General features: G+C 56.1%; 1 protein-coding gene and 1 non-coding gene across 2 annotated transcripts in view; both read right to left on the bottom strand.

Moving 5' to 3' along the window:
* The window catches only part of NIBAN2 (niban apoptosis regulator 2), a 54,306-nt gene that overhangs the window by 10,978 nt on the left and 18,138 nt on the right, over positions 1–25,190 (bottom strand). The window contains exons 2-5 of the mRNA XM_069582378.1: positions 9,172–9,302; positions 5,687–5,815; positions 2,410–2,515; positions 1,075–1,242 (exon numbers count right to left, since the gene is read on the bottom strand). Of these exons, the coding sequence (XP_069438479.1) occupies positions 1,075–1,242; positions 2,410–2,515; positions 5,687–5,815; positions 9,172–9,302 (534 nt within the window). The remainder of the gene's footprint in view (positions 1–1,074; positions 1,243–2,409; positions 2,516–5,686; positions 5,816–9,171; positions 9,303–25,190) is intronic.
* TRNAC-ACA (transfer RNA cysteine (anticodon ACA)) lies at positions 11,564–11,635 on the bottom strand. The gene has a single exon. It is a non-coding gene; the product is annotated as a tRNA-Cys (tRNA).

Genomic DNA, 25,190 nt, shown 5'->3' with positions numbered 1-25,190 from the left:
TCTCAGACAGGAGAAAATATTATCCCCATTTTACAGAGGCTCCAAGAGGCAAGTTGCTCTCCTAAGATCATGTTGCTGGGAAGTGGCAGAATCAGGGTTTTTCCTCTGTGATTCAGGAGCTCAACAACCGCATCCCTCTGGAAACAATTTCCTATATTTTTTTCTCAGCGTCACAGAACAGTCTTCATCAGGGGAGAGGGTTAAGGGCAGCATGACAATGGTTTCCAAAAACCAGAAGGAAAAGTGGCGGTTGGTGGTTCAGTTGCTAAGTCACGTCTGACTCTGTAACTCTACAGACTCTAGCCCTTCTGGCTCCTCTGTCCACGGGATTCTCCAGGCAAGAATACTGGAGTGGGTTGTCATTTCCTTCTCCAGGGGATCTTCCCCACCCAGGGTTTGAACCTGGGTCTTTTGCGTTGCAGGCAGATTCCTTACCAACTGAGCCACCAGGGACGTTAAGGGCAAAAGGTCCATCTAGTCAAGGCTATTGTCTTTCCAGTGGTCATGTATGGATGTGACAGCTGGACTATAAAGAAAGCTGAGCACCAAAGAATTGATGCTTTTGAACTGTGGTGTTGAAGACTCTTGAGAGTTCCTTGGACTGCAAGGAGATCCAACCAGTCCATCCTAAAGGAGGTCAGTCCTGGGTGTTCACTGGAAGCACTGATGCTGGAGCTTAAACTCCAATACTTTGGCCACCTGATGCAAAGAGCTGACTCACTGGAAAAGACCCTGATGCTGGGAAAGATTAAAGGCAGGAGGAGAAGGGGACGACAGAAGATGAGATGGTAGGATGGCCTCACTGACTCAATGGACACTGAGTCTGAGTAAACTCCGAGAGTTGGTGATGGACAGGGAGGCCTGGCGTGCTGCAGTCCATGGGGTCGCAAAGAGTCGGACACGACTGAGCGACTGGACTGAACTGAACTGAACATGGTTTCTAAAACCCCAGGAGAAAAAGGAGAACGGCTCATAGAGCAGGGGTGCCACTCCACAGTCGCCCACTAGGTGTCACCACTCGGCAACGCACCGGGTAACCCCCTCCCAGCTCGCGGGGCCTCAGGGGCGGCTCACCGTTGTTGCAGTGTCGGACGCAGTCCTGCAGGACGGCCTGCCACTTGTCCTGCTCGGCTTCTGTCATCATGCAGAAGTAGTAGTGACGCGCCGAAGGGTGCCAGAGGATGAGCGGGAACTGCGTGGGGCACTTGAGGATGGGGGCAGAGCCCGATTTCGGTGTGGTCGCTGTGGAGACAGCACCCACTAAGCGGCCCCCCTCTGTGGCTTCCCTCAGCCAGAGGACAGCCAGCAGCTGACCCCTCGCCCTGCCCCTCCAGGTCCAGAGGGGGCTGGCCTGTCCCAGAATGACCGTAGTCAGCGGGGAGGCCGCTTCTCTCAGGCTCCACAGCTTGGCTAAGAGAAGGCCTGCCCCCTCCCCGGCCCCCCAGCACCAGTTCTTAGAGTTGGTAATGCATACACCTCCCTGGGGTCAGGTTCTAAACGCTATGCAGGAGGCACAAATAACACAGGGTTGGAACTCTCAGGGTCAAGGGCCAAGCATTACTGTCTTGGGTTTCCCTTCAAATTTCAGCTGCAGAAGCCAAAGGGTGGCTTAAATGTCCAAAGTAGGAGGGAGGCATGGGGGCAGGGGATACAGAATAAATAAAAGGGGATTTTTTCTCTCTGTTTTGTCCACATGGATATTTGAGATCCAGAGAGATAAGTGGTCCTGGGCTGTGACCTGGTCACTCCTGTTAATAACAGGACAATGGCAGCTCTTTGGGTCCTGGCTCTGGGTCCCTGTGCTAGGCTCACCACACACACAGCACCTCGTGGGGTCTCCACAACACCCCAAGGTCAGCCCTCCCAGTGCAGGGGCTGGAATTCAGGAAAACCAGACTCCAGCTGAGTCCTCAATCACCAAGTCCCACACAGGGGGGTCTGACTACCCCTTGGTCTCCTTGGGATCAGCTAAGAGGCAGACGTGATCCCACAAAGCTTTTGGGTGTCTCTGATGGGGTGGGGTCACCTAGGATGGCTCCCCACAAATGTAGCATTGACTTGGCAGCTTACAAAGTGGGGCACCTGGATCGTCTTCTCCTGGAACCCCTCAGGGACCCAGGGAAGGGGCAGAGTACAGAGTAAGCCCCCTGCACAGCTGTGATCACCAGGCTCAGGAAGTGGGGGCTAGGTGGGACTCACACTGGTGTGGCCCCAATTCTCTGGGTGACTTCAGGAAAACCCCTCTCAGGCCTCCCCTTGGAGGTTCAGGCTGTGCTGAGCACTTGCCACAGCTCTAGCCCAGCTGCTCTTCCTGTAAACATGGAGCTTGGCGTTCCAGAACCAGGAATGACCCCCACACTCTCCGGCCAAATCCCTGGGCACTTGGCCTGGGATGGGTGGTCCCTTTACCTGGTAAAGAGTTGCCAACGAGTTCCAGGTACTGGTCCAAGGAGGTGAGGATTTTGTAGCCCGCACTGTTGATAACAGCTCGGGGTGGGATCTGCCGCTCATAAGCCTGAGGAGGGGGCAAGAGAGATGGTGGAGGCAGCTACAGGTATGGCCAACCCTAAACCCCATGTCTCTACCTGGCCCCAGAGCCCCACTCAGTGTTCCCTGCCCAAGACAGGGAGGAGGAGGAGGAGAGGAAAAGAAGAGAAAGAAAGGAGTTTGATCATTACTGTGACTAGAGGCAACATGGTGTCCTGAGCAGGACCCAGGCTCAGGGCTCAAATCCTAGCTTCACTAAGTACTATGTGTGTCAAGGATAACATCTCCTGTGCTTTAGTCTGGACGTCCCTGGTGGCTCAGCGGTAAAAGAATCCACCTGCCAATGCAGGAGACACCAGTTCAGGAAGATTTCCCTGGAGAAGGAAATGGCAACCCACTCCAGTATTCTTGCCTGGAGAACCCCATGGACAGAGAAGCCTGGCAGGCTATGCACCACTTAGCAACTAAGTAACAACAACATGCTTTAGTTTCCTCATCTACAAAACCAGGGTGATAATAGTGCCTACCTCACAGGGCTCCCTAAGGACCCAGGGAGATAACTGGGTAAGGTTTAGCACAGTGCCTGCTACAGCAAGCGTCAGTAAGCACTGCTGATGTGATTACGGCTGGGTTCGCCAAAAAATTCGTTTGAGGTGTTCCGTTAACATCTTACAGAAAAAAAACCTGAAAAAAACTTTTTGGCCAACCTAATGTTATCACCACTGCTACTACTGGCTCTACAAGGAGCAGCTAACACCAGCCTAGTGTTCATTACCTAGCAGGTACTGTGCTATGGGCCCCGAATGCTGTATTTCACAGAATTCTCACAATCCAGAGGTGAGCACCATTACGAGCCCCAACATCACATAACTGGTATGTAAGGTAGCCAACCTAAGACATGAACCTGGCCTGTCAGCCTCTAGAGCCCAGGGTCTTTGATTACCCTGAACTGTCCACTAACTTTCTAGGTCCTGAGCACACAAGGCCCCTTGGGAGGAGAATATATTCATTGGAAGGACTGATGCTGAAGCTCCAATACTTTGGCCAGCTGATGCAAAGGGCCAACTCACTGGAAAAGACCCTGATGCTGGGAAAGATTGAAGGCAGGAGAAGGGGGTGACGGAGAATGAGACAGTTGGATGGCACCATTGATTCAATGGACATGAACTTGGGCAAACTCCAGGAGATAGTAGAGGACAGGGAGGCCTGGCACGCTGCAGTCCATGGGGTCACAAAGAATCGGACACAACTGAGCGACTGAACAACAACTGCTTTCTTACACCAGTGGGAAGGAAAAATAGTTCTGATGTAGGCGCTCATACAGCAGGGCTGCCATGCTGCACCTTGCCACTAGGTGTCACCACTCAACATATTTCTTGAGAGCGGCTGAGACCAATGAGATTTTCAAACTGGTCCCTGATGAGCAGCATCAAAGTCACATGAGAACTCGTCAGAAATGCATATTCTTGGCCCCATTGCAGACGTGAATCAAATTGAGGGTAGGCCCAGCAACATGGTGTTTTTTTTTTTTTTTGAATTTATTTTTTAATTGAAGGATAATTGCTTTACAGAATTTTGTTGTTTTCTGTCAAACATCAACATGAATCAGTCACAGGCAGCAACCTGTTTCTACACCAGCCTTCCAGGTGATTCTGTGCACTGAGAACTGCTGCCCTGAGGCATTGGTTGCTCCTGACTCTGCTTATGTTCAGTTCAGTTCAGTTCAGTCGCACAGTTGTGTCTGACTCTTTGCGACCCCATGAACTGCAGCACACCAGACCTCCCTGTCCATCACCAACACCCGGAGTTCACTCAAACTCACGTCCATTGAGTCGGTGATGCCATCCAGCCATCTCATCCTCTGTCGTCCCCTTCTCCTCCTGCCCCTGATCCCTCCCAGCATCAGGGTCTTTTCAAATGAGTCAACTCTTCGCATGAGGTGGCCAAAGTATTACTCTACTGCAAAGAGATCAAACCAGTCAAACCTAAAGGGAATCAACCCTGAATATTCACTGGAAGGACTGATGCCGAAACTGAAGCTCCAATATTTTGGCCACCTGATGCAAAGAGCCAACCCACTGGAAAAACCCCGATGTTAGGAAAGACTGACGACAAGAGCAGAAGGGGATGGCAGATGATGAAATGGTTAGATAGCATTACCGACTCAGTGGACATGAATTGGAGCAAACTCCAGGAGATAGTGGACGACAGAGGAGCCTGGCACGCTGCAGTCCCATGAGGTCGCAAAGAGTCGGACACGACTGAGTGACTGAATAACACTGATTTGCCTCAAAACAGGGCGCTCAAGCCTGTCTTTTGGCTCTTCTAGAGGAATGTGCGGCAGAAGTTGGGTCTGTGGTTCAACCAGGTGGGACTTCCCCGAGGGCCCAAGGCAAAGGACACTCATCCCCAGACCGGTGGTCAAGAATCCGCCTGAGGGTGCAGGGGGCACGGGTTCGATTCCTGGTCCAGGAAGATTCCACCTGCTGCTGGGCAACTAAGCCTGAGCACCCTAGAGCCTGTGTTCTGCAAGAAGAGAAGCCTCTATAACGAGCAGCCCGCGGACCACAACTAGAGAGCAGGCCCCGTTCGCCACAGCTAGATAAAAGCTCACACACAGCAACAAAGACCTAATGGAACCAAAACTAAATAAACTTTAAAAAAAGGACAGTCCTCCCCCAGCTTCCCCGCTTCAGGGCAGGGAGTTGCGAGCAGAGGCATCAGGAAGGAAAAAAGACAGGACCAGCACCCAGGAGTGCTCTGAGGCAGGGGAATGGCCAGTTTGCTGTGGCTGTGGAAGCCCAAGGCAGGAAGGGGGCTGAGGGGGGAGGAGGGCCCTGGTGGTGGAGAGATTGGGAGGGCCATGGGGGTGGGCCAGGGCCAGTGATGGGCTGCTTCTGGAGGAGAGGCACAGCGAAAGGGGACCCCCAGCGAGCTGGGTGCCTGGATGGGTGAGACGCCATGCAGAGAGGGGGCGCCCAGCTTTGGGCAGGCAGGAAAGGGCTGGGGGAAAGATGCTGAGGCTCAGCTTTGCGCCTGGTGACAGCGAGACGGGTGCGATGGCTGGCTGAGGGTGGAGGTATGGGGTCTCACGTTCAGGAGTCGGGGGGCGTGCAGCATTAACGATCGCAGAGTAGGGGGCTGTGGGGACACGGAAGACGCGCTGGGCCGGGCCTGGAAGGCCTGCGGGGCGCCTCACCACTTTGTTCTCGTAGAGCACCAGCCCGTAGTTGTGCGGCACGAGGCTGAAGCGGTTCCTCCACTTCTTGTTCTCCTCCTGGTACTGGAAGAGGTTCCCCGAGAAGATGATGCGCTCCTCCAGGGGCACCTGTGGGCGGCGAGGGGCGAGGACTGAGGCTGTCCACCCTGACCTCACTCCTCACTGAGGTCTCTGAGGCAGCACGGCGCAACGCCCGTTTGGCAGATGGGGAAATGAGGCTGGGGAGCAGCGAAGGCCCCCTCCCCACTCCAGGTCCAGCCAGAGGCCCGGTGATGCCGGACTAGAGCCCAGGCCAGGCACTGTGACAGGGGAGCCAGACAGGACCCCGCCCCGTCCTGGCCCCAGCAGACACGGCGGCCTCCTCGGGAAGGTCTCCGGAGCCCGAGGCAGGCTGCTTCCCCGTCCACTCCCCCTGCAGTGTGACTGTGCCACGGCCACTCCGGCCGGAGGGGACAGGCCCGCCTGCCGGCACCTGAGCACATCTCTCTTCCTGCTCTGGGTCTGTTTCCCCTCAGGGCAACACAGACTTGACATAGAGCCTCCCCGGCCCTGACAGGTGACAAGATCGTCTCCATGAACCCAGATGGGGGAGGAGGGGACTTCATCCCGGAGGGTTCCCGTCTGACCAACACCCTGGCAGACTCGTGGCCAGCGTGGGTAGCAGTAACGCCGAGACCTCCCTGCAAAGCCCTAGCTTTGACTCTACCACAGGCTCGGTGTGACTTCAGGCCTGCCCCATCACCTCTTTGAGCCTCAGTTTCCTCATCTGTAAAATGGGACAGGGACAGCTGCGACAACATGTGCAGGGATCACGCAGGCAGTTGGCACCGGGCAGGTAGTACAATACACAGGAGCTGCCCATGACCACTACTGGGGTTCTGTCTGCATCAGTCTCCCAGCTCCTCAGACTGACATTTGGGGAGGGGGAAGGGAGAGTAAACAGACTGAGCACCGGGGAAGCTTCCGGAAAGGAGATAACAGGAGGCCAAGAGGGAACAGCCCTGCTCCTGGGTGGGAGGAGCACAGCAGTCAAAGGTTCCTGTCTCTCAGAAGCCTCTGTCTGCTCTACAACAAATATGGGGCCTTCTGCAAAAAGCAACATGTATCCTGTGTAATAAAGGGAGAAGGTATAATTTGACTGGGGCCTAACCCCTCCTAGCTTCGAGCTCTGCAGCTGCAGTCAGAGGTGAGCAGCCCTTCCCGAGGCATCCCCCACCCCCAGGCCTGTCTCCTCACCGGGCCTCTTCTCCCCAGCAACCTGCCTGCCACTCTTCGAGGGGAAATGCCGAAACATTCCTGGAAAATGAGGGCCCATTGTACTCAAACAATAGGACCCCGAAGACTGCTTCCTACCCAGGGACAAAAATATTTACAGGAAAAGAAAATGGTCCCCCCCTCTCCACCAGGCACCCCCTCCCCACCACCGACAGTGGGCTTTCCCCTGGGCTGTGTGGTCTATATTTAGACTGGGGCCTACTCTCACCCCAGCTCCTGAGCTCCCATCTCTGTGAGAAAGAAAGAGCACAAAGAGCTCTCCAGACACCCGGGTCTGCAGCCTCCGCTCTGGCTTAGAGCCAGAACTCCCTCAGGCCTCCCCGGGTGAGTGGGGCTCGGCACCCTGCCCCCTAAAGTCCACCCTCAGATCCTGGACAGCCCGTAATGGCTGGTTGGTTGGTTTACAGCTGTGGGTTTGGGTTTTATTTTTAAGACTTTCAAATGGCAGAGTCGTGTTTCCACTGGAAGGTCTGCAGGAAGCGGAACCCAGGAAACAGCCCAGGCCAAATATTTTGTACTCTGCAAAGCTCTCTGATGCTGCTGACGGGCACCTCTGGGGGATGGCGAGAGCACAGGCCCCCAGGCTCCTACAGCCGACGCCTCGGGAGCCTGGACAAGCAACTCTACCTTCCTGAGCCCTGGTGTCCACCTCTGGGAGGGGCACCGGGTCATAATCACAGTCCCACTGAGCCATGTCATGCCAGCTGGATGAGCAGCGCCCGCACAAAAGAACTGTTGTTTTTATCACTACTATTACTATATTAATTGCAGTATTATTTCTAACAAAAACAATTTAAGTGATGACGAGAATGATTTCTATTGTTACCATGACTTAGCCTCATGATGGTCAGTTTCCTGAGTGGCAAATGGGACCCAAAACCCCTCCTCTTCTGAAACTGTGGGTGATTTCATATTAGTCTTCCTGCTGACACATTGCGTCTGTTTTCTGACCATGAACACTCAACCTGATGAGTGTGAAAGGCGTTTCTCGTGCAGAGTAAATGCTGAGCACATCAGGTGACCCTGCTCCTGTCTTGGGTTATCGGAATTCAGGCTGCCTGTGATATTTCCTTCCAAACAGGGGAGCAAGCAGCCAGCAGGAAGCAGCTCCCTGAGGTGGGTCCAAAGCCCTCTCTACTATCACATAGGTATGCCCCTGCCAGACACCCAGGCCACAGCTGCCCTCTGCTGTCCCAGGTCGGGAGGTGGCCATGATATCAGGAGGCCAGACAGAATTTCCTGGGCCCCAAATCAAAGTGACAGGTGATGCTCTGACACACAGCCCTGACATTCTCTCCACCCAGGCTGGGGGTCAAGGCAGAAAGAGGAATCAAGTCAGGAATCTGGAACCTGGCTTGAGTCCTGCCCTCCACCATCCCAAGCAAGCCATGGGCTCACCTCTGGGCCTCTGCACATGCCACTGCCTGGGTCTGATATTCCTTCTCCCATCAGGTCTTTAGCTGAGATGGCCCTTCTTCCAGGAAGCCCTCCCAGACCACCCAGACAAGGGCCCACTGCAGCACCCCCAGAAACGGCAAGGCCTGGCTTCTCACCCCAAGCGCTCAGCCCCACCAGTGCCGCCAGCCCCTCACTTCCTCAGTGCCATTCCCACCCCGATGCCAGGGGTGAGCACAGGATCCCCACCCTGGGAGGCTCTACTAGCCTCCTCTGGCCCATTCTGACCCCTCAATGGGGAGCAGGCAGCTTCCTGGACAAACCTTTACTATGCAAACATGACCCTACCACTGATAAGAGGATCATGACAAGGCCAGAGATGATGACACGTCAGTCAAGCATCTGTCCAGCCCCAGGCACCCAGCACACAGATCTTTAATCCTTGCGGCCACCTGGCGCAGGAAGTATGCCCATCCCCATTCACAGGTGAGTAAACTGAGGCCCCACGAGGTGAGGTCATTAGCTCAAGGGCACATAGACGCTAAGAGGAGGAGCTGGGCTTGGACCAGCCCTGTCAAGATGACTCAGAGCCCTAGCCCGGCAGGAGGAGGGGCTGGCCCCAGGAGGAAGTGCCCATGGAGGCCATGATGCCACAACCAGGTCACCTCCCTATTCAGAAGCCAGGGTGGGGCCCTCAGAGACCATCCAGCAACACGGGAAACCGAGGCCCAGAGAGGGAAGGATCCTTGCCCATGCCCTTGGAGGCTGCCCTACCCCTGCCCAGAGCCTCTCACCTTGCGCCAGAGCAGCTGGGCCTGCGGTAACCCAGTGCCCTCGATCTCATGTCGCATGCTGTTGAAGAGGGCCACGCCATACTGGTCTTCGTAGAATCGGAGGAACTCCGTCAGGATCTTCCCGGTCTTCTCTGAAAGGGAAGGACAAACGGGCTATGAGATTGGCATGACTGCTTCCGGCCAGTGACTCTACGCCAGGGAGGGGCATCCGCCTTGCCCCAAATCCCAGCTCATAAAACCGTCCACACGGGCTCCGCACTTGCATCTGCGTTGCATTTCTGGCCGGGGTGGGGCCTTTCCCACACACGGCTGGGTGAGCCTCTGGGCGGGAAAAGGCGATGACCGTGACGGTGAAACCAACAGAGACACAGAAGCCAGCATACAAGTGAAAAGACGCTCGGTCTCACCAGCCGGCAAATGAACACAAACGGGAGGTTTCCTTTTCCCCATCAGGCCAGCGGGAATGCAGAGAATAGGCACTCTAACCGGGGCTGGGGGAGTGGCAAGAGGGGACTGCGTGTTTGGAGGGGGAGGGTGGTCGTGTGCACAGTTCTAAGTGTGCATGGGGGCCCTTGCTCCTGTAGGAATCCAGCCCACAGAATGCACCAGAAATTGCCAGAAACAAGCCAATTGTGCATGGGGGGTGGGAATGATTCAATACCCAACAGTTCACTCAGGCTGGACAGAAGATGAAGGGGACCTGGGTACACGTAACAAAAGGAAGGTGTCTGCACTCTGCCGCGTCAGGAGCTCTACAGACTCCCACGTTGAACAGCATCGCATTTAAGATTATTCCTGTAGGTGCATGTGAGTTATTTATGCTTGGGGACCTCAAAGAAGAGGTCCAGGAGGCAGCACTCCAGGCTGTTAAGGGCGGCACATCTGAGTGTGGGAATGAGAAGCAGAGGGCGAGTTTCGGGTTCTGTTTTATTCATTTGTTTAGCATTTGAATTATTTTATGAGCATGACTCTTTTTGCAATTAAAAAAAAAATTCTAAAATGAACTCATCTACCGGATTAACTACCACTTTGCAGTCACTGGCTGTTGGCCTCTCTCTTCTGCTAAAGCAGGTTTTAAACAGAGAAGGGGATGACCCAGGGTGCAAGAGCAGGCCCAGCACTCGCTGCCCAGGCCTCCCTATTGACAGATGAAGAAACTGAGGTCCAGAGAGGGTCATGACCCACACCAAGGGGCCTCCTCCTTGGGCAAGACTTCCCTGTCCTGAGAAGCTGGACTTGGGGTCCATGCTGGCCCACTGTGCAGATCCCCTCACCGGGCCTCAGTTTCCCCCTGTACTCTGGGAGGACCAGCTCAATCATGGACAGGCCCTACCACCTCTAACAGTCTTGGACTCAAGGTTCCAAAGAACTGGTCCTTTCGCAAATAAAAAGGGGCTGACACGACGCCATCCCTCCCACGGCTGGCCCCTAGATAGCAAGAGTACCCAGCAAGAACAGCACTTCATTTGATCCTCTCAATAGCTCTATGGGGCTTCCCTGGTAGCTCAGCAGTAAAGAATCTGCCTGCAATGCAGGAGTCACAGGGGACACAGGTTCAATCCCTGGGTCAGGAAGATCCCCTGGAGGAGGGCATGGCAATCCACTCCAGCATTCTTACCTGGAGAATCCCACGGACAGAGGAGCCTGGCAGACCATAGTCCAAAGGGGTTGCAAAGAGTCAGACACGACTGAAGTGACTTAGCATGCATACAATCGCTCTGCGGGGTGTGGTTGGTGTCATCCACATTTACAGAGAACACTGAGACTCAAAGAGGTTAAGACACTGACACAAGGTCACCCAGCTAGTGAGTGAGAGATGCTGGAATGCAGTCCTGGGGCCCAGGCAGGAGGTGGTGGCTGGGGAAGAAGGCTGAGAGGAGGTGCCACACCCCACACCAAGGGTCTGTGGCAGACCCACTCCCTCCACCCCTTCCAGAGGCAGCTCAGCCCATGGGTCCCTCTTCACAGGCCTGCGCTTCCCTTCCTGGAACAAGCTCATGTCTGTTCAGATTCTGTTTTCAGGGGAGGAAGGGGAGAACAAATGAGGAATTTGCTTTGAATGCCTATTTTTTAAAGACCATAAACAACCAGAACTCTCTCAAAGGCCATGAGAATTGTTCTGAAAAACGATGAGGTGGGAGGGGGTGGTGGGGGAAGAGATGGGGCGATGAACTGGGGCCAAATAGAGAAAATAGGATCACAGACAAAGGTCCACGAAGTCAGAGCTACGGCTTTTCCAGTAGTCATGTACAGATGTGAGTGAAAATGAAGTTGCTCAGTTGTGTCCGACTCTTTGCGACCCCATGGACTGCAGCCTACCAGGCTCCTCCGTCCATGGGATTTTCCAAGCAAGAATTCTGGAGTGGGTTGCCGTTTCCTTCTCCAGGAGATCTTCCCAACCCAGGGATCGAACCCAGGTCTCCTGCATTGTAGGCAGACGCTTTACCATCTGAGCCACCAGGGAAGTCTCCCATGGATGTGAGAGGTGGACCATAAAGAAGGCTGAGCACCGAAAAATTGATGCTTTTGAAGTGTGGTGCTGGAGAAGACTCTTCAGAGTCCCTTGGACTGCAAGGAGATCAAACCAGTCAACTCTAAAGGAAATCAGTCCTGAATATCCATTGGAAGGACAGATGCTGAAACTGAAGTTCCAATAATTTGGCCATCTGATGCAAAGAGCTGACTCATTAGAAAAGATCCTGACCCTGGGAAAGATTGAGGGCAGGAGGAGAAGGGGACAACAGAGGATGAGATGGTTGGGTGGCATCATCGACTCAATGGACATGAGTTTGAGCAAACTCTGGGAGATAGTGAAGGACAGGGAAGCCTGGCGTGTTGCAGTCCATGGGCTCGCAAAGAGTTGGACATGACTGAGCGACTGAACGACAAAGGAGAGCAGACAATAATAATATTGATAAAACATGTAGTCATCATCACAGTCACTCCATTTTATTAAGTGTTAACCCCAGTCGATGGGGTGGGAAGGTTTACATGCATGACCCCAAAGAATCTTCATGAAAACCCTAGGGAGTTGGTGCTATGGTTTGCCCATTTTAGGGATCAGGAGGGTGGCAGACCCAGGACAGGAGAACCAGGTTCTCAGCCTCCAGCCCAGGCTTTGGTCCCAACCCTTCCTCAACAGACACCCAGCGGGCACTCTCCCAACAGGCAAGATGGGTAGGTTTGGCCCTTGGATCTCAAAGGTCCTCTAGCCACAGCTCCAGGATGCCTGCCTCGGCCATGGTGCACCCAGCCTGATACAGCATCATATCCAGAGGGGCCAGCAACTGCCCTGATCCTCGGGGAGACACCCCCCCGGAGGAAGCTCCCACCCTGTGCCAGGAACTCAAACCCAGATCTGCCTGACTCATAGCATGCACCTAGCTGCCAGGTCAACAAAGCCCAGACATCACATCCAGGCAGGGAGTGGTTGGGTGCAGAAGGCCCCAGGCTGGACTGGGGAGGACTGGAAGGGGAGGGCCCAGCCAGGAAAAGGCCCAGGAATCACCCTTTCAAGGGGCATCGAGGCCCATGTCGAGTGGGACTGTGGGTTGGAGAGGAAGCCAAGAAGTGAAAACAGAACAAGGTGACCCAGATGGAGCCAAAAGGCAAAGGTGAGGCCTGGAGCACTGGAGCTAGGGGGAAGAAGGAAATTGATCTCTCGCGCTGGGATGCAGATGGGTCCAAGTAAGGCTGTGGGACCAGAGTCCAGGAGGGGAGGGCACGAGCAGCGGGGGCGGAGAAGTCACCTGGCAGAGGGTGGAGAGGGGAGAGGCAGAAACGTGGGGTGCCTCACTCAGAGGGAAGGAGAAGACGACCCCATGGGCCCTGGGCCCATCTCACCCAGCTGCAATGACAGATGTGCCTTGCCACTGGAACTCGAGAACCATACACACCTGGGCCTGTTTTCAGATAAATTCCTTGCCACCTGAGATTCCAGAAGCAAACAGACCAGAGAACATGGGATCTCTCAGTGATCCAAATCTGCTCCCCAACTTGGGAGCCTAATGTATGGGGAGATGGAGCGAGGCTGGTCTCTAAGGACTAAGTACAAACCCCAGGAGCGGGGCGCCTGGCACAGGCAGGGGCTGAGCCAAGAAGTTACTGAGTGCCCACTTCTGGGCCACACCCCAGGGGGCTGTGGACCAGGCTGGGAGAGAGGTCAGGGACTAGGAGGGTCCCGACACAGCGCCAGGGAACTGGGGGGCTCAGCTGAGGTCTGGCAGCAGAGGGGGCGCTGGAAAGGGAAGACCGAGGGGGAAGAGGGCCATGGGAGGGCTTCTTGGCAGCCCTGAAGCCCATTCCTGAGAGACACCCTAAGACAACTTGGAGGAACCGCCACGTGCTGATGCAGAAGATGAGGAGTTGGGGGCGAGGTGTCGGGGCTGGAAAGACCTTGGGGAGGAAGGTGCGGTAGGGGCGTCCAGTCCCCTCCAGGGACAAACAGCTCCCAAGGAGGAGTCCTGAAAAGTGTCCCTAGTGGCCCCTCCAGCCAGATGCTGCTGAAGGAGGATGTAGGTGGGCATCCCGGCCCTGGAGAAGGCTCCTCCGGCCTGCTGAGCTCCAGTGGGGGTGGGGGGGGGTCACAGCCTGGGCAGCCCTCTCCCTGTAAGACCCACTCAGCACCCCACTCTCTCTCCCTCCTTGCCCCCCTGCAGCGGTGACCTCCCTGGAGTTGCCAGAGGGCTTTTATGACTCGGTGTCCCTTCCTGGTGTCTGTGAGTGGTCCCCAAGACCTGAGGCATCCCTCTCTCCTCCACACCTGCCTGTACGAGCTCTTCCTGCTCCCCTCACACCTTCTGGAGACACCACAGCCCAGGGATTCAGGGCCTCATCATCCCAAAGGGCTTTTCCAATTACTCAGTGATAAAGAATCCACCTCCATGCAGGAGACCCGGCTTTGATCCCTGGGTTGGGAAGATCCCCTGGAGAAGGGAATGGCAACCCACTCCAGTATTCTTGCCTGGAGGATTCCATGGACAGAGGAGCCTGGTGGGCTACAGTCCATAGAGTCGCAAAGAGTCAAACATGACTAAGCGCCTGAGCACCAACACCCCGAAGGGGGCTGAGAGCCAGAGAGGGTGAGGGGCTCACCTGAGATCACATACCCAGACCGAAGCAGTTAGGGTTCTAGTCCACAGCCCGCTGACCCCCTCCCGATGCCGGACTCTGACCACTGCCCACAGGGCATCCCTCCCCCAGAGGACGGGGCGGGAGGGGTTGCCCAGCAACCGGGTTGCTGCTGGGAGAGGCTGGAGGGGACAGAGTGCAGGCCTCACCCACCTTCCACACTTTCCCACACATCTCCTCCTTCCTTTCCTGCACTGACTCAGGCCTAGGTGCTGTCAGATGAAGAGATACGAGGGTAATGACAGAGCCCGCCTTCCCGCCTCAGGCCCCGTGAGGTGGCCAGAATCCCAGTCCTGAAGACCTCGGCCCTGTAAGCTACCCAGCTCTCTCAGAGGCTCAAGTTGCCCGTGTGTAAAATGAGCACACCCAGAATCCAGTTCCAGACCTCCACAAACGTGACTGCTATAATCGCAATCAACCTTGAATATTCATTAGAAGGACTGATGCTGAAGCTTCAATACTTTGGCCACCTGACTCAAAGAGCCGACTCATGGAGGAGACCCTGATGCTGGGGGAAGATTAAGGGCAGAAGGAGAAGGGAGTGGCAGAGAATGAGATGCTTGGATGGCATCACCGACTCAATGGACATGAGTCTGAGCAAGCTCCGGGAGATGGTGAAGGACAGGAGAGCCTGGCGTGCTGCAGTCCACGGGGTTGCAAAGAGCCAGACAGGACTGAGCGATCAAACAACCACAATCATGGTGCTCAGAGACTGCTTGGAAGTTTTGGGGTTTTTTTTCAATTATTTATTTTAATTGGAGGCTAATTACTTTACAATATTGTGGTGGTTTTTGCCATACATTGACATGAATCAGCCATGGGTGTACATGTGTTCCCCATCCCGAACCCCCCTCCCACCTCCCTCCCCACCCCATCCCTCGGAGTCATCCCAGTGCACCAGCCCTGAGCACCCTGTCTCATGCATGGAACCTGGACTGACGACTGTTTCACATATGATAATATACATGTTTCAATGCTATTCTCTCAAATCATCCCACCCTCACCTTTGCTTGGAAGTATTATTAGCAGGTATAGCTTTCACAGTTTGAAAAAATCCAATAGCGACATTTAAAAAAAAAAAAAAAAAGGACCCGGAAGAGAATCACAAAATGATAAGGATCAGCAGCTCTTCAATAAACAGAAACCTGATACAGGGAGGGCTCCCAAGGAAGGAGCTGCACAGACAGAGGTGAGGGGTGAGGACACTGGCCTTGTGCAAGGCACACGCGGGAACCCGGGCTCCCACCTGACCCTGGGGGGACTCCCGGGGCCAATCGCTGGGCCCTCCTGGGGCCCCCTCCCAGCACCTCCTGCCGAATAAGGAGGCAAGCTCTCCCCACTCAGACACAGGGCCCCACGCACACCCCCTCAGTCTTCAAATGGCCTGGAGGTGCATATAGGTAAATAAACCCTCTATTTACAGGGTAATAAACCAAGGCCCAGAAAGGTTAATGGTTCACGAAAGGTCATGCCCCTCATCAGTCCACAAAAGCTCCTGAGCACCTTCCTGGGACCTCCTGCAGGGCTCGTGGTTTCCTCAGAGCCCAGGAGGGCAGCCCCTGAAGGCTGGGGCTCTGTGCCCAGCCACCACTGTGTCCTGTGACCCCAGGGAGGCACTGCCCACCCACGACCTCTACCTCCAGGCAATGTCCGCAGCAGGAAGGCGCTGGGCTCCGCTGGGATCTGAAGAGGCCACTGCCCAGGACGTCGGGGCCAGGGCGAAATACACACAACTCTCTCCCCCGACCCGGAGGCTGTTTTGGAGTCAAGCCTTGAAGCAAGTTGGTTGCATCCTTATCTCTGATTCTTAGCAGGACTGGAACGGTGGATTAATGTCTCTCGAAAGGCCATCTCACTCATAGTCAACAAAAGCTCCTTGAGCACCTCTGGGACCATTGAGGGTGATCCGGGGGACCCTCCTTACCATCTAGTCTTCCTGACTTGGACCCTCAGCACTAACTCCCAGAAGGGACCAGGGTGCCTCGCCACGTAGGACTTTGGCACGTTCAACAGCTCAGGTAATGCTGAGAGATCCTGTCACCTCCAGTTTATAGATAAGATAACTGAGGTGCAGGGAGACTTGGAGACCTTCTGAAAGACACTCAGCTTAGAAGGTGAAAGAGGTGGATTCTAAACCTAGTCTCACACCAAAGCCCGCACAAAACCCCACCTCGTAAAGCCTCTTTATTCCCAACACAATTTCCAAAGCCCTGTCTTACACTTTCCTGCTGGGTCTCCACCTGCTCCCAGAGGTGAGCAAGGCAGGTTTTATAGTCCCATTCTACAGATAAGGAAACCAAGGTTCAGAAAGACAAGGTGACTTTTCCAAGGTCACGCAGCTGGCAACAATCAGAGCCAAGAGTGGTCTGGGGGTCTCCAGCCCCTGTCTGGTGGAGCCAGCAGGGAACCTTCACACCTCCTGGGAAACTCGCTTGTCCATCTTCTCTGGACCTCAACCTTCCTACTGGCAAAATGGGTGGGTGGGTTCCTATCAGCTCGGCTGATCTAAAATCTCAACGACGATCTCATCAGTGCTGTGCTGGCCCCAGAAGCTGACTGGGGTGCTGGTCTCAGCACCGTTATCTGAGCTGCTGGTGAGTCAGCTTGGAATGGGAGCTGACCACAGTCCCCTCAGGCTGGACTGGAGAACTGGGGTGCGGGTAGCAAGACTCAGCATCACCCCTTACTTGCCAACTCAGCACCATCTCCACTGGGCATGCAGCTCTAGGCTTAAACTCTGCTCCCAACACGATGTGTGGCTTAATCAAGGCACTTCCCTTCTCTGAGCCTTTGTTTCTCCCTCTGCAAACAGCACACCAGTATCTGCCTAGTCAGTTTATAAGATCACTGGGTTAAAGAGTGCTTCCCAGGTGGCTCAGCTACGGTATAGAATCTGCCTGCAGATGCAGGAGACACAGAGATTTAATCCATGAGTTGGGGAGATTCCCCTGGAGGAGGAAATGGCAACCCACTCCAGTATTCTTGTCTGGAGAATTCCGTGGAGAGAGGAGACTAGCCGGCTACAGTCCGTGGGGTCACAAAGAGTCAGACACAACTCAACACGCACTCATGGGCTAACGAGCAGAATACACTTCATCTTGGCGAGGGGGAGGCGTGTCGCTAACGGGGCCCCTTTTAAGCACCTCCTGTCCAAGCTTCCTCTAAGCCAGGGAGAGGCCCCTGAAACAGGGGCTGGGCAACCCTGGCCTGGCCCAACTTCAGGGCCAGCACCACCAGCAGGCAAGGCAGCCGGAAGCATGTTAATCTCTGATTTTCCAAACTGACAACATTAAGGATCACGCTACTTCCTGCACTCAGATAGCGGGGGCTGGGCAAGAAGTTGGGGAGGCCCTGAGGTGGCCTGAAGTCCCCTGGAAACTCTGGGGGCCATTGTGCTCAGAGAGAAGGGGCTTGCTGAGCTGACGATGGGAGGAAAGGCTACAGGGGTCCACAGAGAACGGGCCCAGAAAGGTGAACCCGAGAGCCTCCATGCCAAGCTTAGGAGATGCTTTGCCTTCTCGTAGACCTGCCAAGCCCAGCACACGCCACACCTGTGTCGTGTGGCCCATCCCCCAGACCTTCAGCTCAGCCCTGGAGAGGTGGTGTCTGAACTGGAGGAATGTTTCAGACGAGGAGGCCCAGCCCCAGAGAACTGAGCCCTGCCCAGTCCCTCAACTGGGGAGCGGCAGCGGCCAGATCTGGCCCAGGTCTAGGACCCACCTCCACTCTGACAAGGTGCTGGGAGGAAGGGGACAATCACCAGCCAAGATCGCATCAGCCCCGGCCCAACCCCAGGGGCCTCACGCTGGTCCCAGCCCTGGACTGGCCCGAGCTGAGGGCACCGTGCCAGACTTGACCCTGGCCCGTCCGGTCCCTCCAGTGGGTTCGGGGGCCACACCTCACCCATGAAGCCGGCCAGGTTTCAGGGCTGAGAGATTTGCGGACTGAAACCAGCACCCTGCAGGGCGGGGCAGGCCCACAACCTGCCTGCCTGGTTCCCAGAGCACTGGGGCGGGGGGGGGGGGCTGGAGGGGGTGGGGGGAGCAGACCCAGGGTGGGGAGGTGGGCAGGCAGCCAGGGATACCAACCCCACCCGCCCCAGAGCCAGGAGAGGCGGAGTGGGGGCAGGGACCGAGCTTGCCTGCGTCAGAGCACTCCAGAGTGCCTCCATCTCCATCACTGGGGAGAGCAGGGAAAGCGAGAGGTCCAGAGCACTGGGGACACCCTCCAAAGGCCACACAGCAGGTCCCGGCAGAGCTGGGTCAGCATGCCAGCCCCCAGTGCCTGGCCCAGGGCTTCTCTGCTCCATCACCCCTCTTATCATTATTAACACATAGCCGCAGAGGCCACGTGCTCGGCAGCCCCGCTGCACCCAGGTTCGCATGAGTCATTTCATGTGTTGTCCTCACTCTATATAGGAGAAAACTGCAATTCAGAGAGGTGAGGTGACTCCTCTGGGGACACACAGCTGGTCAGTTATATGGACCCCAGAACAGTCTGAGTGTTAACAGGGAACCAAAGTTTTGGCAAATGCATCTCACCTCCACCTTGCAGACTGCCAGCCACTGGGGCTTCTCACCACACTGGCCGGGTGGGTGGCCACGGTCAGAAAGGCTGACAAGGCTCCCACTCAGGACCTGTAATCAGGGGCAAAGCCAGGAAGCAGGGGGTAATGACAGGCTCCATCGGCCAGCAGGGGAGGGGGTTTGGCAGCCCGCCTGTGAGAAGAGCCTGAAACAGTAGCTAGAATCCTGCAGAGCCAAAGGCAAGAAGACAGCAGGACAACTGGGCGGCGCCCAAGGGGGACAGCCGAACCCCCAATGGGGATAGCGCCCAGAGAGGGCGAGGGGCCGACCCAGGGTCGTCCCACTTCTGGGTGCCTGTGCCCCCCAGCACACGGCCATCAGGGTGGTGGGCTTCCTAACTGACTCGGGGCTGGTCAAGAGGCCAGAAGAGCTCAACCCAGACTACACCACTAGTTACTGCCTACCCTCGCCCCCAGCCCAGGCCCCTCCCAGCTTATTCCTGCCACAGCCTCCAAATGTCCCCCACCTCCACTCCTGGCTTGCTCCCTGTCCTTCCCACACACAGGAGCCACAGGGATCTTTTTGTTAGAACTCTCACCCTGAACTTCCCCTGCTCAAACGCGTCCGTGGCTTCCACTGCCTTGAAGACAAAGATCCAGCTCCTCAGTGCACCCACAGACCCCTGAATGCCCTTCCTCACCATGGGGTTCCCCCAGGTCAGGGACACCCCTCCCTCCTCACTCTCCAATGCCCCTTCCTCCCGGGAGGTCCCTAGGCTGGATGGGACCTCCACCCACTCCTGTAGCCTCCCCCATCCCCAGTGATCTCACGGTGGGTAAGGCCTGTTCCCTCTCTGATGCCCCAGACAGCACCCATCTAGAACTGACCTGGCACAAAGGAGGAACCAACAAGGAGGAAACCCAGAGGGAGAGGCCAGAGGCAGCGATCGTGAGCCAGGTAGGGAGCCGCCACCCCATTGAGCAACACAGCTCCCCACACACACCCCAGAGATTTCTCACCGCAGAAAGGAATGCCCAACCCGGGAGCCACAGCGGGGGTCCCAGGACTACGAGAGTGCCCAACGCCCTCCTTCTCCCCGGGGAAGGGGGCTGCCACCCTCGAAGCTTCCTCCTGACTGGCCTCAGGCGCCCCGAAGGGACCTTCTGCTGGGTACCCCTTCCCTGGGGCCAGGCATCTCCCCATAACCTGGCAGCCCGTGGCCCACTGTGGCCTGGGAATGACCGACCCCTGACCATGAGCCAGCTCCATCCACGCCTCACGTGGAGATGAAGACAGCCCTGGGAGGGAAGGTCCCCACCACCCCACCACCCTGCCCCGTGTTCAGAGAGGGAAATGGAAGCGTGGGGGCAGTTAGGGAGCTCACCTGGCGTCACACGCCTGGTGAGGCACGATGCCGACTGGAGATACCCAGCACCCTGCAGGAGAACTTTTCACAGAGCCCTGGCCAAGCCCTGGGAGGTGGGGACATCTGTCACCCTCCCCCGCAGAGGAAACAGAGGCTGTGAGACCTGCTGGTTTGTCCCAGGTCAGCCAGCTGTCAAGTGCTGGAGCCCAACTCCAAGCTAGGACCTGAACCCAGGCTCTCGGGCTGTGGCAACACTCGGGAGACAGTCACACCAAGCCCTTCTTAAAGGATCTCACTGGACCCCGGAGACCAAAGTTCATCTATTGCTGAACTCTCAGCACCTGCCACAGGGCCTGGAACACTGCCCTCAGCAAACACACCATGCCAAACTGGATCCAGGCTCTCAGTCCTGCCTCCCTCCCCAATGCCTTGTGCTGTGTCCTCTGCCTGAAGCTCCCTTGCCCCTCGTTAATACAGTTCAAACTCTTAGCCAGACATCATTTCCTCCATCACAATGCTCTGCAGTTTCACATTTGCATGCAATTATAATAATAAGCAGGCCATGAGGTAATACACGCAGCACTTAGCCCAGTGCCAGGCACAGAGGCAGCTGCCATATGTGTTAACAATTACCATCTACGTTATTTCCTTTAACCCTCACCCAGAGCTTCCCTGGTGGCTCAAATAGTCAAGATTCTGCCGGCAATGCAGGAGACTTGGGTTCCACCCCTGGGTCGGGAAGACCTCCTGAAGAAGGAAATGGCAACCCACTCCACTCCAGTATTCTTACCTGGAGAATCCCATGGACAGAGGGGCCCGGCGGGCTACAGTACATGTGGTCGCAAAGAGTTGGGCACGACTGAGCGACTAACACTTTCACTTTCAGAGTTAACTGTTAAACCCATTTATAGAGGAGGAAAGGGAGGCTCAGAGAGATGAAGTGATTTCCCCAGCATCTCAGACGTACGAGCAAAACCAGGACGCGAAGCCCAGCCAGGCTCTGCTCACTGCTCTACCCCAGTATCGAGAGCTGTGCGGGCCATGGAGAAGGCACTCAGGAGTCCTCAGTGACTCTTCTGGCACATTCCCCACTCGCCCAGCAGCCCCGCAGGTCAGGCTGGCACCTTGGTCACGTCTGTAAGCCAGGTGCCCAGCATAGCACCAGTTTTAGGAGAAGAGAGTGGGTTTCTTACAGAGACAGGTGTGTTCGGGGCAGAGCTCGAAGCAAGAAGCAAATCTGAGCTCCCAATGGCCTCTCTGGGCCTTAGTTTCCTCATCTATAAACCCCATGGATGGAGGAGCCTGGTGGGCTACAGTCCACAGCATCGCAGAGTCAGACACGATTTAGCGACTAAACAACAACAATAACAAAATGGGCATAAGATGAGTCTCGCCCTCAGCTCACTGGGGCCCTCAGGAGATGACAGTTTTTGTTCGCAGTCAAAGCGCAAGGTTTGTGGCTATGACCATAACCTTCAGCAACTACGAAAGCCCTGCAGGAGATACTGGGTTTTGCTGCTAACAAAGGGCCACGTGAGCCTTATGAAGGTTCGTGGCTGTTATCATAACCTTCAGCACCTGTGAAAGTCCTGCCCTGGACTTGTTCCCTCACTAACGGGCCAGGCACATACGCTGATCAGGCCACTGGACTTGGGAAAGGCTCTGTGAAATCCAAGTTCAAGCTCTCCACTGGGCAGATGGGGAGACTGAGGCTGCAGGAGCAGAGAAGAGGCAGCCAAGGCCCAGCTTCCCGGGAGGGCAGTGAGGGAGTCAAATCCAGGGGCTTCAGTGTCCAGCAAGGAAGCCTGCCTCTGGTCTTGGGGGCCTCTGGCCTGGAATGCTCTCCCAGAGCCCACCCTCTCCGCCTGGCCCTCAGGACCCCCCCCCCAGACGAGCCTAGTCCCCTGAAGACTCCACCACCGCAGCCCCTGCTTCTCCTGGGGGCTTTTTGCAAGTGTCATGACGGTTACACCACCCCCTACAGACAGAGACCCAGCACCAGGCTTCTATCTGGGCCAGGTGGGTGCTCAACAAACAGGTGCGGAAGGAACAGCCCCTGGTGGGTGGTCACCCGGTTTCAGATGCCGAAACAGTGGCCCTGGAGGCCTGAGGAGGAGGCTAGCTGGGTCCCCCATCGTGAAGGCGGCTTTGGGGCAAGGAAGCGGCGGGCGCGGGCCAGGAGGAGCCAGCCAGGAGCGCTCACAAAGCTGCCTTTACAGCTCTTCTCACTTAGCAAATATTTAACCACAGCTCAGCGATGCAGGTCTTCTGGTGGGAGAGTGTGTGTGCTGGGAGACCAGAGCTGAGAGCAGGGAGGGGGCTGAAGTGAAGGCCCAGAGAAGTGCCCCCCACCCCAGAAAGGTAGAACACAGACCCGGCCACCGGGGACTGCCCTGACACCTCGAGGAGGAGGAGGCGGCCGCCTCAGTGGGAGGCAGTCGATTCCCATCTTGACACAAACAGAGGGAAACAAAAGCTCTCTCATCCCCTCCGGCCCCTCCCTTGCCGCCTGGCAGAGCCCCGAGTCGGCTGCGGGCACCACCCGACAGTTGGTGGCTTGTTCTGGGAGCCTAGACCCAGGAGTCCCTGCTCTCTGGGAACACAGACGCAAGCCGGGCGGGTGAAGAAGGGGTGCCCAGGGCCCCCGCAGCACCCTCCACCCAGGGCAGAACCGGGAGGGGAGGCCCTTCCACTCCGGGGAGCACGTCTGGGATTGGGCTGCCCAGTCTGGTGTCCTGCACCAGACCTGCCACGGCCAAGGCCACATCCCAGGCCAACAGAGCCACGCAGGGAGGAAAGGAAGGTCAGAGGCCACCTGGAGGACCAACCTCCCCACTCTGCCCACCCGGCTCTATGTCCCCCATCCTCCTGGCCCAGAGAGAGCCCTGGCTTGAGAGCCGGACAGAAGTGGGACAAGTCCTATCCCAATGGTCCGGGGCCTCTCCTGAGCCTCAATATTCTCCTCTGTGGACTGGGGATAATTAGCTGCAGTCATCAGGCCAGGCACAGAGGCTGCTCATCTATTACGGTGATTCTGTAAACACTAACCTCCACCCGCCCAGTCCCTGTTCCTACTGGCTTCTCAGCGGCATCCCTCACCTCCATGCTCTTCTTTTCTTCCTCACCATGCCCCCTGGTGCCTGAACCCTTGTAACCTGGGGCCTGCCCATTGGTCACGACTACCCCGAGGCCGTGGTGCCCCTCGACACACGCCTGCTCTCAGCCCAAAGTGCAGAGCGCTGAGGCTGGACCGGGCACCCAGGGCCCTCTGCCACAGCACCCTCACACTGGCAGGTGCCCACCACAGGCCCACTGTCCCCTTAGTGCCCACACTGGAGTTAAGACCCTGAGGTGCCCAGGCAGAGCTCCCTGCCTGAGCCCTTCCTCCACGACCAGCCTGGCATCCAGCATCACCACCGAGCCCCTCCCTGCAGCCACCAAGCAGCAGTCCACATTCTCTGTCGACCAGCTCAGGGTCAATGAAAAGGGTGGCGGGGGGCAAAGCCAAGGACAGGTGAGGGTGTCAGGGTTCCATCGTGCTGGCTGAGAAAGGTTTCATGTCCTCATTCATTCATTCATTCAGCAACCACAGGGCACTGAGCTTTCAGGAGTGAGTCAGACACACCCAGTCCCTGTTGTCCAAAGGAGACAGACTGTCAACAAAACCTACAACGGGACACGGTAAGTCCCCGGCTGGGGTTAGCAAAAGAAGCCAGAGGAGGGACGGCTAACCCAGTCTGCAGGATCAGAGAAGACTTCCAGGAGGAGGTGGCCCCCGAGACATGAAGGGGTGCTGGTGAGGCGAAGGAGGACGGCTGGGCAGGGGGAGCGTGCCAAGCAGAAGACACACGGAATGCACAGATTCAGACACGCATTCAGCGAAACATTCATCTGTTCCACACATCTGTGAGTACCTTCCTAGGTCAAGAAGGGCACTTTCACAGCAGAGCGTAGTGTCAAGGTTCTGGAATTCAATCTTGGTTCCAATACTAGCCTCACTGGCTCACTAACTGTAGGACTTGGGACATGGGGCTTAATTCTCTCTCAATTGCAGTTTTCTGGGCTGTGAAGTGGGAGGAAGAGTAGTACCCACCTGGTCGGGGTTTCATAAGGATCAGGGAAATGAGGGAAGCCCCAGAGCCTCAGCAGATGGGGGCCAGTGCAATCAATGATGACGCCTGAGCGACTGACAGGAGGACGCACTCCGGCGGGTGGCCACCGGAGGGGTGGTCAGGCGGGCAGGGAGGTCTTTCACAAGCTCAGGGGCCCCACAGTGTGTCCGCCTGTGCTCCCAGTCGTTTTCTGCGATGTGTTTCATGCCATGAAATGGGGGCCAGAAAAGAAGAACCAAAATAGCAGCTATCTGGTCCCTCAGTGGGCTGCTCAGAGGATGGGAAGGTGACATACTTGGGGTCCACTCGTTCTGGGTCCTGGGCCCTCAGAGGTTAACCACTCAGTTCAGTTCAGTTCAGTTCAGTCACTCAGTCGTGTCCGACTCTTTGCGACCCCATGAATCGCAGCACGCCAGGCCTCCCTGTCCATCACCATCCCCCAGAGTTCACTCAGACTTACGTCCATCGAGTCCGTGATGCCATCCAGCCATCTCATCCTTGGTCGTCCCCTTCTCCTCCTGCCCCCAATCCCTCCCAGCATCAGAGTCTTTTCCAGTGATTCAACTCTTCGCATGAGGTGGCCAAAGTATTAGAGCTTCAGCTTTAGCATCATTCCTTCCAAAGAAATCCCAGGGTTGATCTCCTTCAGAATGGACTGGTTGGATCTCCTTGCAGTCCAAGGGACTCTCAAGAGTCTTCTCCAACACCACAGTTCAAACACATCAATTCTTTGGCGCTCAGCCTTCTTCACAGTCCAACTCCCACATCCATACATGACCATAGAAAAAACCATAGCCTTGACTAGATGGACCTTAGTCGGCAAAGTAATGTCTCTGCTTTTGAATATACTATCTAGGTTGGTCATAACTTTTCTTCCAAGGAGTA

The sequence above is a fragment of the Ovis canadensis genome, chromosome 3, assembly GCF_042477335.2.
Source record: "Ovis canadensis isolate MfBH-ARS-UI-01 breed Bighorn chromosome 3, ARS-UI_OviCan_v2, whole genome shotgun sequence".
Classification (NCBI taxonomy): domain Eukaryota; kingdom Metazoa; phylum Chordata; class Mammalia; order Artiodactyla; family Bovidae; genus Ovis; species Ovis canadensis.
Note: the sequence above shows the minus strand (reverse complement) of the source record. Positions and strands in the feature narration are given on the sequence as shown.